The sequence below is a fragment of the Trichosurus vulpecula genome, chromosome 6 (assembly GCF_011100635.1).
Source record: "Trichosurus vulpecula isolate mTriVul1 chromosome 6, mTriVul1.pri, whole genome shotgun sequence".
Lineage (NCBI taxonomy): Eukaryota > Metazoa > Chordata > Mammalia > Diprotodontia > Phalangeridae > Trichosurus > Trichosurus vulpecula.
The window spans coordinates 279,718,102-279,731,619 of record NC_050578.1 but is presented as its reverse complement, the minus strand read 5'-3'; the positions used below and the strand labels follow the sequence as shown (position 1 = coordinate 279,731,619).

General features: G+C 47.5%; 1 protein-coding gene across 4 annotated transcripts in view; it reads right to left on the bottom strand.

Annotated features, from left to right (window-relative positions):
- Positions 1-7,130: 7,130 nt before the first annotated feature.
- Positions 7,131-13,518, bottom strand: part of ANO1 (anoctamin 1) — a 197,282-nt gene continuing 190,894 nt past the window's right edge. For 3 of the 4 annotated variants that reach the window (XM_036762825.1, XM_036762823.1, XM_036762822.1), the window contains 2 exons: positions 13,292-13,397; positions 8,842-9,087 (listed from right to left, as the gene is read on the bottom strand). In XM_036762825.1, the coding sequence (XP_036618720.1) occupies positions 8,842-9,087; positions 13,292-13,397 (352 nt within the window). Of the gene's footprint in view, positions 9,088-13,291; positions 13,398-13,518 lie in introns of all 4 variants that reach the window. The other variant, XM_036762821.1, reaches the window with a different exon arrangement.

Here is a 13,518-nt window from a genome sequence, read left to right as displayed (position 1 = left end):
CTGTGCTCAACTTTTAAAGTCCCACTCAACCGGAACTCAACCTCTCATTCCAGACTCATGTTTATCACTCCCTCCTCACCTCTGCCTGGTAGAGACCCTCTCCTCTCTTACCATTAAGCTCAGATTCTCCCTTCTACACTAAGCCTTCCTGTCACTAGTGCTCCCCAAAGTAGAAAAGTGTTCCAGTGGCAAGGGTAAATTTACAGGTTCCTTATGCTGTGGCTGGATCGCCACTAGTACAGCAGGTGGTGTCCAGAGGGGATTCTTTATTCAATGTACTGTGCTGGGAGGTCTCCAAACTCCTTTCCAATTCTCCAAGAATTCTACAAGAAACTTCTCCCAGAACCTCTTAATTCCAGTTCTTTCCTTCTGTGGATTATTTCCAATTTATCATTTGTACATCTATCTATCTGTCTGTCTGTCTAATCTCTCTCTCTGTCTGTCTCTCTCTATCCTATCTATCAGTCTGTCTGTCTCTCTATCCTATCTGTCTGTCTGTCTGTCTGTCTCTCTCTCCTATCTGTCTGTCTCTCTCTCTAACTAGTTTGCATGTTGCTTCCATTAGACCGTGATTTCCGTAAGAGCAGGGACTGTCTTTGGTATTTCTTTGTATCTTCAGAACACAGCACAATGCCTGGCACATAGTGGGCACTTAATAAGTCTTTATTTACTGACTACTGGATGTGACCTTGATGGGAGCAACATTATGTGGGAACTAAACTAAATTTGAGCCCATTCTCCCCAGAAACTGATGTGGGATAGAAGACAGCATGCCTTCAAGGTGTTGGGGAGTAAATGTCTATAATTTTGTCCTTGTTATATCTTGGAGATACATATTCTTTTATAAAAAGTAATTGATGTTAAGTGGCATTAGTGAGGGGGATATAATACCATCAGAGAAGAGACCCCTCAGACCTCTCTGAGCACCTCTGGGACTCAGGGGGAGATGTGGCAGTGTGGTGAACCTGAGCATCTTCCCTGCAAATGTATAAAAACGCTCTTGCTTGCCTTCCTTGACCTTTGGCTTCTGGTTCTGGTCTGCATGAAGGAGTGGAATGGACAGAAACATGTGGGTAGGCCTTAGAGCCCTGAGCAGCCTTTGTCCTTGAGTCAGAAAGGAGTCCAGCAGCTCCCACCCAGATCCCTTGCTGTTTGTGTGAGATTAAGCCCAGGGTCATTCAACAGATGGGTTCCAAATTCCCTTTGAAATGTTTGGCCGGAGCAGGCAAGTTTGACAATTAGCAAAGCCACGTCCAAGCCCCCCAGGCTCTGCTCTGTTCCCCAGAAGGTGGCCTGTTTTGAGCCTATAAACACCAGCTGAACTCAGATAACTCCCGCTTTGAAAAAGGAAAAACCACAGCAATCTGTTAGACTTAACAAGATGTTCCTAGGGATTTTTCTGTCAGTCAGTGACCCTTCCCTTAGCCCTGGACCAGAGATGGGGGCTCAAAGGCTCTTGCTTTTGAAGAACTTAGAGATCCAGAAGGGGAGATGGGAAAGTACACACATACATACAGGACATGCACGCAGCAGGAACGAGATAGATGAGGACGTGATGAGGGACGTGTATAGAATAGCTGGCTAATGTCTCAGGTCAGGCACCTGGAGAACCTGGGAGATCTGCACCAGCCCCCGTTTTAAAACGTCTCAGGTCAGGCACCTGGAGAGTCCGGGAGATCTGCACTATGCGCCTTTAAAAGCGAACAAATGGGATCTTCGTGTCCAATGCTTAATCCCTACCTGAGCAGCCCATAAGCGGCCGTTCAGCCTCTGCTTGAAGACCTCCTGTGATAGGGAACTCCCCCCTCTGAAGACAGACAGTCCATTCCCCTTTGAGACAGCTCTTAATGCTGGCAAGCTTTTTCTTTTTAACCTCCAATCTATACCTACCTCTTTGCAACTTGCACCAATGCCTAGTTCTGCTGTCTGGGGCCAAACAGAACAAATCTAGTCCTTTCTCCATATGACAGCCCTGCTGATTCTGAGAGACAGCTGTCATTATCCCTGAACCAATCCTCATGTAACAAGGTTTGGGGGCCCTTCCCTTTCAGGGTCATCCTCCCCTGGATAGTCACTCACCAGCCCATCCAGAAGCCTGTGATACTACACCCACAGCTGAACAGAGTCCCCTGGTGGAGTTGGACCGAGGAAGGCCACTGTGGGCAGAGGATGGCTTCTCTCTCTGCTCCCCTGCCCCTCTTATTATACAGCCTACAGTCATGTTGGCTTTTTGGGATTTGAGGCCACAGTGCTGACTCCTAAGAGCTTGTAGACGCGCCACCCCTGATTTTTTCATCTGAAATGCCATATAGCCATGACTGATTGATTCTCATCCTATAATTGTGCTGTTGATTGCTTGGAGCCCAAATGTAAAACTTGACATTTATTCAACAAGCATTAATCAAGCCATGGAGCTTTTAGATTCAGTCCATTGTTCTCTATTGTCATTCACTCCATCAACTGATAATAAATAACAACATGAAAGCTGACAATGATAGAGAAGGTCAAGGGTTGAATGAAGACTGCTTAGAGGGGTTATTTCATCTGATTCTTACAACCCCCCTATAAAGTAGAGGCTGCAGGTATCAGCCCCATTTTTCAGGTGAGGAAATTAAGGCTTATAGAGATCAAGTGATTTGCCCAGGGTCACACAGCTAGTGTTAGAGGCAGGATTTGAACTCGGCTCTCCCTGAATTTACCTCTAGCATTCCTGGATTATTCCTCCTAACTTCATATTTGATACAAAGCTGATAAGCATCTTAACTAACCATGTATCCACATCATTAGTAACATGATGACGAGGACATTTCTAGTTGAACATCATTGGAGGGGGAGCCAGGGGGACTCAGGTTCTGTAGTTGCTCTGGGATCTTGGGCAATTTCCTACCCCTCCCCCCACTGCAAGTTTAGTTTCCTCTTCTCTAAAGCAGAGGTGATAACCCTTCCCCCTCCGGTGCCACAAGAATGGGTTGAAGAGGAAGGGAAGTGGATTGGGCAACTTTTTGGGCATTGGGTGCCTTTGTTGCTCAGGACTCTGGGACTGATGGTGCCTCTTACCGAGGTGGGACATTCCCTTGGCCAGATGGGTGCTTTGATGAGCTCTAAGTGTCCCATGGTGTCCTGGGTTGCCCCATTGATATGATGTTGAGGGTAACTGATTGACAGCCAGTTTACAAGCAGAGATACACCTCGACCTTCATCTTTGATAGAGTACAAGACTAGAAGAGATGGGAGGTTGAACAGAGAGAAGCTGGTGAGACATACACACACACACACACACACATTTGTGTGTATGTGTGTGTGTGCATGCAGAGAAAAAGAGGGAGGAGACAGAGAGAGGAAGAGAGAGGGGAGAGAAAGAGACAGAGAGACAGAGACAGAGATACACACAGAGAAAGAGAGAGAGACAGAGAGAATGGGGAGGGGAGAAGAGAAAGAGAAGGAGAGAGAGGGAGGGAGGGAGGGACAGAGAGAGGGAGAGAGAGTTGTGGTCCTCTGGAGGTGAGCATGTGGTATACAGCTAGGCATGTGACCCCTGCAACTTACCACAAGGTCCCAAGAAGGGCACTGGGTAAAGGGAGCAGTGGTGTGACCAATGAATTATTGGACTATGTTGAGTTGCTGGACCATGTGAGAGCTGAGGAACTGCTAGGGAAAGAGCCACGATGTGCATGAACAAAGTCAGCAGGTGGAAAAGAGGTCTGGGTTTGGAGTCAACAGACCTGGGTCCAAGTTCGAGTCCCCTGTCGTCTTGCCATAGCCTTGGGCAGGCCACTTAAATGCTCTGATCTAAGTTGACTGATGCACCAAATGTGAGGATTGGTCTAACTGACTGATCTCTGAGCTTTCTTACCACCATAAAATCTATCCTTTCACTAGCGCCATGATTGCTAGGGCCTGGGCAGGTCCAGGAGTGGGTGTTTAGGGACTTGGCTGGGAGCCCTGGCATTTTGTGTGTCCAGGAAGACACAAACCTGTCTTAACCTATATTTGCTGTCTTGTTAACCTGAGGGCTTATATGGAAGCTGAGTGGAGACTTTAGACCCGAGTCAAACTCTGATATTCCCAACAAACCCAATTTCTAGATTGTACATTAGATTGGCAGCTTCTTGAGGGGAGGAGTTTCCTTTTGCCTCTTTTGTATTCTCTGGGCTAAGCACAATACCTGGCACACAGTAGACACTTACTTAATGTTTATCGATGGATTGTGAACCCAGACCTTTGGTTCTGGACCATGGGGGCTTTTCCTGGAATATTAAGGAGTTTGGGGTCAAACGAAGCAGACTCCTGGACTAGTGGGCTCACCCCATTTGGTAACATTGGATTTCTGTTTGGGGCCGCTGCTTTGTAAACTAGGGGCGGCCAAGTTTAGACAGACTCATATGATCAGGGCAGGCACCAGCTCCAAGGAGCACCGGACGACTATGCATCTGGGTGAGCGTAAACACCAGTTAGAGATCTTGATTTTAGGGGCCCATACCGAGTGTGAGGATGTGACTCAACATGCTGGATTGACTCTGGAGGAGTGGGCTGCTAGGTGGCGCTGCAGTGGATAGAATACTGGGCTTGGAATTAGGAAGACTCATCTTCCTGAGTTCAAATTCGGCCTCAGACACTTCCTAGTTGTGTGTCCCTGGGCAAGTCACATAAAGCTTTTTGCCTTAGTTTCCTTCTCTGTAAAATGGGCTGGAGAAGGAAATGGCAAACCACTCCAGTATCTCTGCCAAGAAAGCTCCAAATGGGGTCATGAAATATTGGACACGACTGAACAACAAAAACATTGGGCATGTAGTCTGTTAGAATCCTCAGGTGTTGTCACATGAACTATTTTTCTAAACTCTGTTCCTCACCCTGTACTGGTGCAGTTGGAGTTTGCATTTATTCCTATCAAATCAGCATCATCTATTAAGGTTGAACATCGGGGGAGGAAGATGTCTGTACTATGAGGATAAACCAGGTACTTGTCATTAGAGGTCAGTTATCTATCCATCCATCCCCTCAGGCCTCCAGGCTACAATGAGACATCAAAGAATTCCGCTCATCAGTGTTGAGAAGGTTCCAGAGATCTGGTCCATGGCCGCATCTGAAACAGAGCCTGGAGCAGTTACTGGGGGACAGAGAAAGTATCCAGGAATATTTGTGACTAGACTTTGAGGGATTAATTATAACATGTTTGTCTGGAAGGGAGTTGGCCTGTGTTGTGAGTTCGTACCAACATTCCAAGAATTCTGAATGAATGAGAATCGAGTGTGACCAGTGGAGAGCCTGGTAACTTCGGAGGCTCTGGGATGGGGGTAAACTCCTGCCTAGGTGCTGGGAGTGTGGAAAGAGGGCTTACTGGGGCTACTGAGAGGTTCCTAGGTAGGGGTTTTGGTGTCCTCCCATGGACCAACTTCAGTTTTTAGGGAGAAACAAGGAGAGAAGCCTAGAGGATGCTGGCATCTGACTGGCAGAGCAGTAAGTTCCAAGTCTCTTACGAGTAAAGAGGTTTCTCCCAGGGAGAAACCACTGGACACAGGCCTGGTTATGAGGGTAGGGTCAGTATGATCGATGGCACCACCTTTTAGATCCTTTTGAATACTGAGTCCATTCTCTACATTAGCTGGTCCTCCCAATTATGTGTCATGTGCAGAGCTGGCTGGGCAGTGATGAGTCAGAAGCTGGTATCCATCCCTCAGTGACAAGCTTGTCCAAAAGCCCTTCCATCTGCCAGAGGAAAGGTCTGCACCCAGCGACAGGATCCTCACCAGCAGTAGGAGTTTGCACTGATTGTCCTCTCTGCATGCTGGGAAGTTCTCCCTCCCTCTTTACTGCGCCACCACCTTAGAGTCCCTAGCTTCCCTCAAAGCTTGGTTCAAGTATCATGTCCTGTCTGCTCAGATGCTAGTAGCCCCTCCACCCAGGAAACTGCTCCCAGCATAAAGTAGATAGGTATATATGCCCATGTGCCATGTGCCTCTCCTCATTAGAGTAAAAGTCCGAGGCCCAGGGAATGGCTTCTTTCTGCTTTTGTTTTCCCAGAGCCTAGCAGTGTCTGACACACAGTAGGTGCTTATTTAATATTTGTTGATTGCTTGATGGAACATGGGTGGGAACAAAGGGGAATGAACAACACCCCAGTAGAAATCATGATTCTCTACAACTCAAACCTTTCACTATCTAGGATAACAGCCTTCTGCCCTCTACTTTTAAGAAGCAATACAGAGAAAAACATCAAAAGCCCCACTGCCCAGGTTGTGGCATGGGCTCTGGCAGCATGCATTCCAGATTCCTCCTACCTCCTATGACTTGGGCAATGATTCTGGCTGCCGTGATGGAGCCTCCCACAGCAGAGAAAGTCCCTTTTGGTCTCTAGACTCTCCTTCCTAAGGTGATGTATCCAGACAGATTTCCATCCACAGGACTTCAGGTGATAGGAATACTCAGTCTACACATGAACCTGCATAGCCTGTTGCCCAACTGAGGGCTGCTGTGTTCACAAGATGGGATTATTTCCAGTTTCTCCCATCTGTCACCTGCTTGTGCATAGTTGTTTGCATGCTGTCTCCACCATTAGACTATGAGCTTCTTGAGAGCAGTACTGTCTTTGGCTTGTTGACTTGACTAGGGCTAAAGGTAATTAGGGCTCTGGTTTTAAGAGGCTATTTGGAATTTTAGCAGTCTAAGGTTCTCCTGCCCCCCCAAATAAATGGACCAGGAGTGTGACTCCAGACACAGCTTTGTTCAGCCACGCCAAGACCCAGACTGAATGGAACCATCAAGATTTCCTAGTCCAACCCAGGTTCAGACAAGAAACTCCTCTAAACATGCCCATTAACTGGTCACCATCCTGTGATTGGAGACGTCCAATGATGGGGAACTCACTACCTTCAGGACATCAAGCCAAATGCCAAATGTACTCAAAATCCAGAGGAAAGAAAGGAAGGAAGACACTTCCATCTTTGGACAATGAGGCTGCTGGACTGCCTTGCTTCAGCCCCTCAAATCTACTGCAGCTAAAGGGGCAATGGAAGGTCTCCAACTTGAGAAATTATTGTGAATTTCAATTTATTTTGAATGAATGCTCAGCCAAAATACTACATGGACCTGTGTACATTTACTTTTCTTTTAAAAAAATTGTTCCCATGAAATGATTTTTTGGGTAATCACCTCATTTTTAATACAATATTTATATACAAACCCATTTCAAACAACTTCCTGTACAAGAGAAAATAAAGCATCCATTTGTATCAGAGCCCTTAATGCTGGGGACAGAGACTGCCGGCCGCTCACAGAGACGTCGGGACATCACAAAGGGGACTGAGAAGATGACTGATTACATTCACCACTCTCTTGGAGAGGGTCCGGCCTTTGGAAATCTCCGACCAGTGGGCTTTGGTGTGCCTGCCGCTCACACAGACGCCGGGACATCACAAAGGGGACTGAGAAGATGACTGATTACATTCACCACTCTCTTGGAGAGGGTCCGGCCTTTGGAAATCTCCGACCAGTGGGCTTTGGTGTGCCTGCCGCTCACACAGACGCCGGGACATCACAAAGGGGACTGAGAAGATGACTGATTACATTCACCACTCTCTTGGAGAGGGTCCGGCCTTTGGAAATCTCCGACCAGTGGGCTTTGGTGTCCATGGAGAAGACTCCTGTCACCAAGGAGAACTCTCTGTGTGTGTATGTTTAATAAGCCTTCTAAATGACTGTTATCCAATAGTGAAATTCCTCTAAGTAAAGATAGAAGAGCATGTTACCAAAATATAAGCCCTTTATTAATAAAAATCTTTGGTAGGAACAATCTTTTAAATGCCTTGCAGAGATATTTGGTTAACATAATAAACTCCGTCCACCTCTGGTACATTTTAGGCCAACTGCAGAAAAAAAAATCAATCTCACCCCATAATTTATTTTTGAAACCAATAAATACCATGAAGCTGAGACTGTCTCCTCTGGAATGAGGTGGTATGACTTCTATTTAAAACTGGAAATAGCCTCTAAAAATACCCCTCAGGATGCCTCGCTTCTAATAGTCCTTTGTCAATGTGCTTTCACTGCAACCAAAGGGTTTGACAAAGGATTGGGGGTGAGTGGTTAGGGGAAGGAGAGGGAGAGGATATATTGGGGTTGGCCACTGGGGCATATGGGGGAGTGGTCTGGAGTCCCTTCCCCCCATGGCAGGCCACACTCAGTCCCTCCCAGCATGCACTGCATCTGGAACCCTGAAGGCCAGACTCTGGTCCCCAGCTCCCCAGGCTGGCTGGGGCAGGGCTTTCTTGGATGGAAGCTCAGAAGGCCTCAGTATGAAGAACAAGAACATGTTTGGGTAGAAATGGATTCCCCTCCCTTGCTCTGGCAGCTTCTGAAAACCCACCTCCAAACCTAGCCTGTGATTCAGCAGCTCCCTGTGCTGCTAGGAGCTCAGGCCTCGCATCTAGGAAAACCACTTTGTCTACATGTTAAGGCATCGAAAAGTTAAAAAGGGTTCGTCCTCTGCTGATCCTCACTCATCTTTCAGCAGAAAAGACACTACTGACTCTTCAGAGAACTGTTTCTAGTAAGTATGTGCACTGACCCTATGGGCATCACCATCAACTTTTTTTTTTGATTAACCTTGACTTGAGAGAGAGAGAGAGAGAGAGAGAGAGAGAGAGAGAGAGAGAGAAATTCCCCGCATTACAGTTTGTGCAAAAAGAAAAAAAAAAAGGAAAAAAAGTGTCCCATCAGGACATGGTCCTCTGTTTCTGCCCAGCACAGGCACCAGCAGGCTTTGGCTCACTCTGGACCCTGTGCCAGGCAGAGCGGTTCTCACTGGTGTGCCCGAGGGTTCTGGAAGTCTGGGCCTCCCTCCTGCTAAATGGCCACATGGTAGGAGCGTCTGGATGCTGTGCTGTCTCGCTGGGTCCTGTGATTATTGCAGTTGGCACCCTGGAGGTTATCTTTCTCCTTCAAGGTCTCTAACATCTGCTGCTTGCCCTGCTCCTCCTTCATGAAGAGTTCCACCAGGAGGACCTTCTCCTTGTGAATCTGCTGGCTGATGTCTTTGGGAATGTCAGGAATGATCCAGTCTACGAAGTCACTCATGAACATGACCAGGTTCTGGGGGGAAGAGAGAGGAAAAAGGGTGGAAGGGAAATGAGCATCAGAAGAACTCAACCTTATTTCTAGTCATGTCTGGTGACCCATATGCTCTGACCCTTTTCTGGGCTCCTGAGTGGTCCCTTGGCCCCTCCACAGGGTAAGGAGGACACATTGAAGGGGATGGTTAAATGAGCAGAAAGCCATCTACTCAGTAGGATTTCAAAAACAACTTGTGCTTGGGGCTTCATGGGTTCACTGTTAAAGTTCCCTAGGGATGGAGGTTATGGGGGGAGAGAAGGGAGTTTTCCTTTCCTTCTCTTCCCTAACAGTAGTGAGGGTGAATCAAGCATGGGAGATAATCCAACCCAAACTTCTCCTGCACAAGTCATTCATGTTCCTCCCATCAGTGCCGTCATTTAATAGCACCCTTCTCTGAGGATTCAGAAGGCACTTCAGGATTCTGTAGGAACCATCACTCTGAATCTTTGAGGTGGAAGAAACCTCAGAGGGCATTTAAGTCCAGTAAGAACCCATTCTCCCCAACATCCTCAGCAGGTAGCTGTCCAGCCCCCTCTTGGAATCCCTCTTGGAGGGGGAAGCCCACCTCCTCTCAAAGCAGCCCCCTCTATGCTAAGACTGCTCCCAAGCCACTGCTCCTAGCTCTGCCTTTGTTGTTAAGTAGAACAACCTTCTCCCTCTTCCCCTACACTGTCTTTCAAACACTTCAAGATGGCATCCAAGGTTCTCCAAGAATCACAGATCTAGAACTGAGAGGGGCCCTGTAGGCCAGGTAGTCATAGGACCATTGGCCTCTACATTTAAGGACCATCTCATCCAAGCCCCTCATTTTGCAGGAGAGAAGACCTAGGCCCAGAAAGGTGAAGTCACTCTGGGGGGAGGCGTTAGAACTGAGGCCTGGTGACTCCATTTGGGTCTCTTTTCACTGCATCTCAGTGCCATCCCTAGTTTCTTTAACTGATCCTGTATATCACAGTACTATTGGTCAATACCATGGAGAGGTGGGCAGGCAATGACCTGACAGGCAAACTTGCTCTTCTGGCCAGTCCAAGTCCTCTGGCTCCACGCCAAATTGATTAAATCTGTCCATGGGCATTTGCCAAGCACTTGGGACAGCCTGCCTGGCTCTGTCCTTGGTGCTACCATCATCAGATGTGTCTTCTGGCTAAGATGCCACGAAACCTCTGGTCTCATGGTGAAACCCATGCCTTGCCTACTTTGAATATGAATAGGAGCACATGGGCAAGGAAGGCCAGCAGCTTCCTGCTGACTCCACAGGGTGGCCCACCTTTCTTTGTAATCATCAACCCTAGGACCTGGCACTGATGAGCAAAAGGAACCGAATGAGCAGCTTCTTCCAGAGGCTTCTCTCTTGACTCCTGTAACCCACATCCTTAGTCACAGCCTAGAGCTTGGGACTGGGCTCTCTTAGTCCTGAAGTCACTATAGAACATGACTCTGGAGCTCTTTGCCTATGATTGGGCCCATGATTTGGGCCCTGCTTTCTGCTGGAGAGCTCTTTTCAGTCTAATGTACAGAGAGACAAGTGGTTTTCCACCTTTGCCTATCAATATCCTGTTGGAGAGGGAAACAAGTGACAACAGGCTTACACAGACTGCTCTCTGTGATTGATCAGTCATTTTCAGTTGTTGCCAACTTTTCATGACCCCATTTGGGGTTTTCTTGGCAAAGATACTGGAGAGGTTTGCTATTCCCTTCTCCAGATCATTTAACAGATGAGGAAACTGAGGCAAGCAGGGTTAAGTGACTTGCCCAGAGTCACACAGTTAATAAATGTCTGAGGCCAGATTTGAACTCAGAAAGATGAGTCTTGACTCCAGGCCCGGTGCTGCAGGCACTATGGCTCCCCCTAGCTGCCCAAGACTGCTATCTAAGAAGAGAACAGCTGGGGTTCAGGTCCTCGGTGGGGACATGCTTCTTTAAGGAATTCTTGTGGCCAAGACCCAGATCTTTGTCTGTGTAGTTTTTATTGATCCGATATCTTAACTTCTCCTAACTAGTGCTCTAAGAATTAAACAGATGTCCTTAAAAATTGATTTAAAATTTTCACTGACACATTTTGTTTTACATCCCATTCATTTCCACCTGCATTCCTTTCCCAGCCCTACCCAGTGAGCTATCCCTTGTAACAAAGAAGAAAAGAAAGAAACGATCCCCAATTGAGTCTGATAGGATATGCCCCACTCCACACCTACAGTCCCTTAATTCTGCAAAGGGAGGAAAGGACATTTTCTCAGGGTTGTCTTCAGGGAGTTTCTCCTGGGAAAGTGTTCTGGGAGGCCCCACCCACTGGTCTCTCCCTTGGTTATCCATATTTGCTGATATTTCATTGAAACTCCTCCTACCCTTAGCTCCAAGCATTCTTTCTCGGTCTCCACAAGCCTTCCCCCCCACCCCCCCACCCCCGTCCCATCCTATTTAACTACTACCAGCCCTCCAAGGCTCTGAATGTTATCATTTGTTGGCCTCCCTCCTTGGATGAACTCATCAGCAGACATAGTTTCAACTACCACCTGGGCATAGGTGATGCTGGAATTATTGTCAAGCCCTGACCTCTTTCTATGCTTGAATAAATGAATGAAAAAGCATTTGTTCGGGGCTTATTATGTGCCAAGCTCTGTGCTAAGCTCTGGGGAAACAGATCCAAAAGTGAGACGATCCCCAACCTCAAAGAGCACACATTCTAATAGGGGGAGATATCACCTTCATTGATTCTCTAGAAGGTTTCAGAACATTGGGCCAAATGAGTTCTGAAATCCCTTCCAGTTCTAAAATCCATGTATGACCTTCTAATGATATTTATTTGGGTATCTGACACTTGCCCCAAACTGATCCCAAAGTTCCTCAATCCTCATTTCTTCATTGATACCTTCTCTGCCCCTCATTACCACCTCCTGTGCTCTCCTCTTTATCCACACCTCTCAGATCTGTCCCTCTCCTCCTTATTTCTGCAGCACTCCCTTCACACCTTCCCTTCAGATTATGCCTAGATTCTTGGGACAACCTCCTTGGTGGGACACATGCCTCCATTTTCTCCTATGCCCACCAATCACAGAATTTTAGAATTCCACCAGTACTTAGCAGCCAACTAGTCCAACCCGTATTTAAAAAAATGAATCTCTACTACCACATGTCCCACAAGTGGACATCTTGCCTCTGCCTGAAGACCTCCAAGGAAGGGGAAGGAACTTACCACCTTCTAAGATTGACTACACTATTTACAGCAAGAAGACCAGGATTGCTCAAATACTCTTATCATCAGGCCACTCTCCTCAAGAACACAGTGATTCCCTAATGCATTGAATCCCAAGCCTGCAGAGTCTTCCCATGGCTGCCCATCCTAATTGTGCCAACTTTGTTTATTAAGTGGGCACTGTGTGCCAGGCATTGTACTAAATGTTGAAGATACAAAGCAAGACAAAAACAGTCCCTGTTCTCAAGGATTCTGACGAGGGAGACAACAATAGACATCTGAGACCTATCCAAAGACGCAAGATGATGGAGAGGTGAAGGTACCACCACTGGGAGAGATGGGCAAAGGGCTTCTGCAGAAAGTGGGATTTGAAGGAAAACAGGAGGTCGGGATGAGGAGGGAGACAGCCAGTGAAAAGGCAGAGATGAGATGGAAAGCTCCGTGTGTGGGAGACACAGCAAGGACGCCAGGGGAACTCGATTATAGAGTGTGTGTTGGGGGGCAAAGGAGGGAGGTGACGGGTAAGAAGACTGGAAAGGCAGGGAGGGCTTTAAATGTCAAACAAAGGATTTTCAATCTGACGCTGGAAGTAAGAAGGAGCCACTGGAGTTTAGTGGAGTCGGGTGGAGTAGAGTTAGCCTCGACCAAGGTTCAGGGAAATTCCTTTGGCAGCAGAGCAGAGCATGGATTGGAGACAGTTTAGACAGCTAGGAGGTAATTTGAACAGTCCAAGCAAGAGGTTACGGGAGCCTGACCTAGGGGGAGCCTGTGTAGACAAGAGAGAGGGAGATAGAGACAAGAGATGCTGCGAAGGCAGCGACGACAAGATTTGCCAACAGATTCGACATAGAGGTGAGCTGAAGTCCCGGTCCGGGGCATAGAGGGGACCAAACCTTCCCAAGGACCCTTGACTCTGTGAATGTACAGCTCCTGTTTCCAGATGCCGCATGCGGTGTCTGGAAAGCTCCTTTTCCTGATCTGCCCAGGTACCTGGAAGACGATGACAAAGGCCAGGCGGGCGGCCAGGACGGCCCAGAAGTCCTTGGATATCTCATATTTGTTTTCCGACCAAGGAGGCTCTCGGTAATCTTTATACCTGTAGAAGACAGGAGGAGGCCAGATAAGAATGTCAACAGGATCTTGGGTTTCTTGTTGTATTCATTCATTCATTAGGCATTTATTAAGCTCCTGCTGTGTGTCAGGCCATCTTCTAAGAC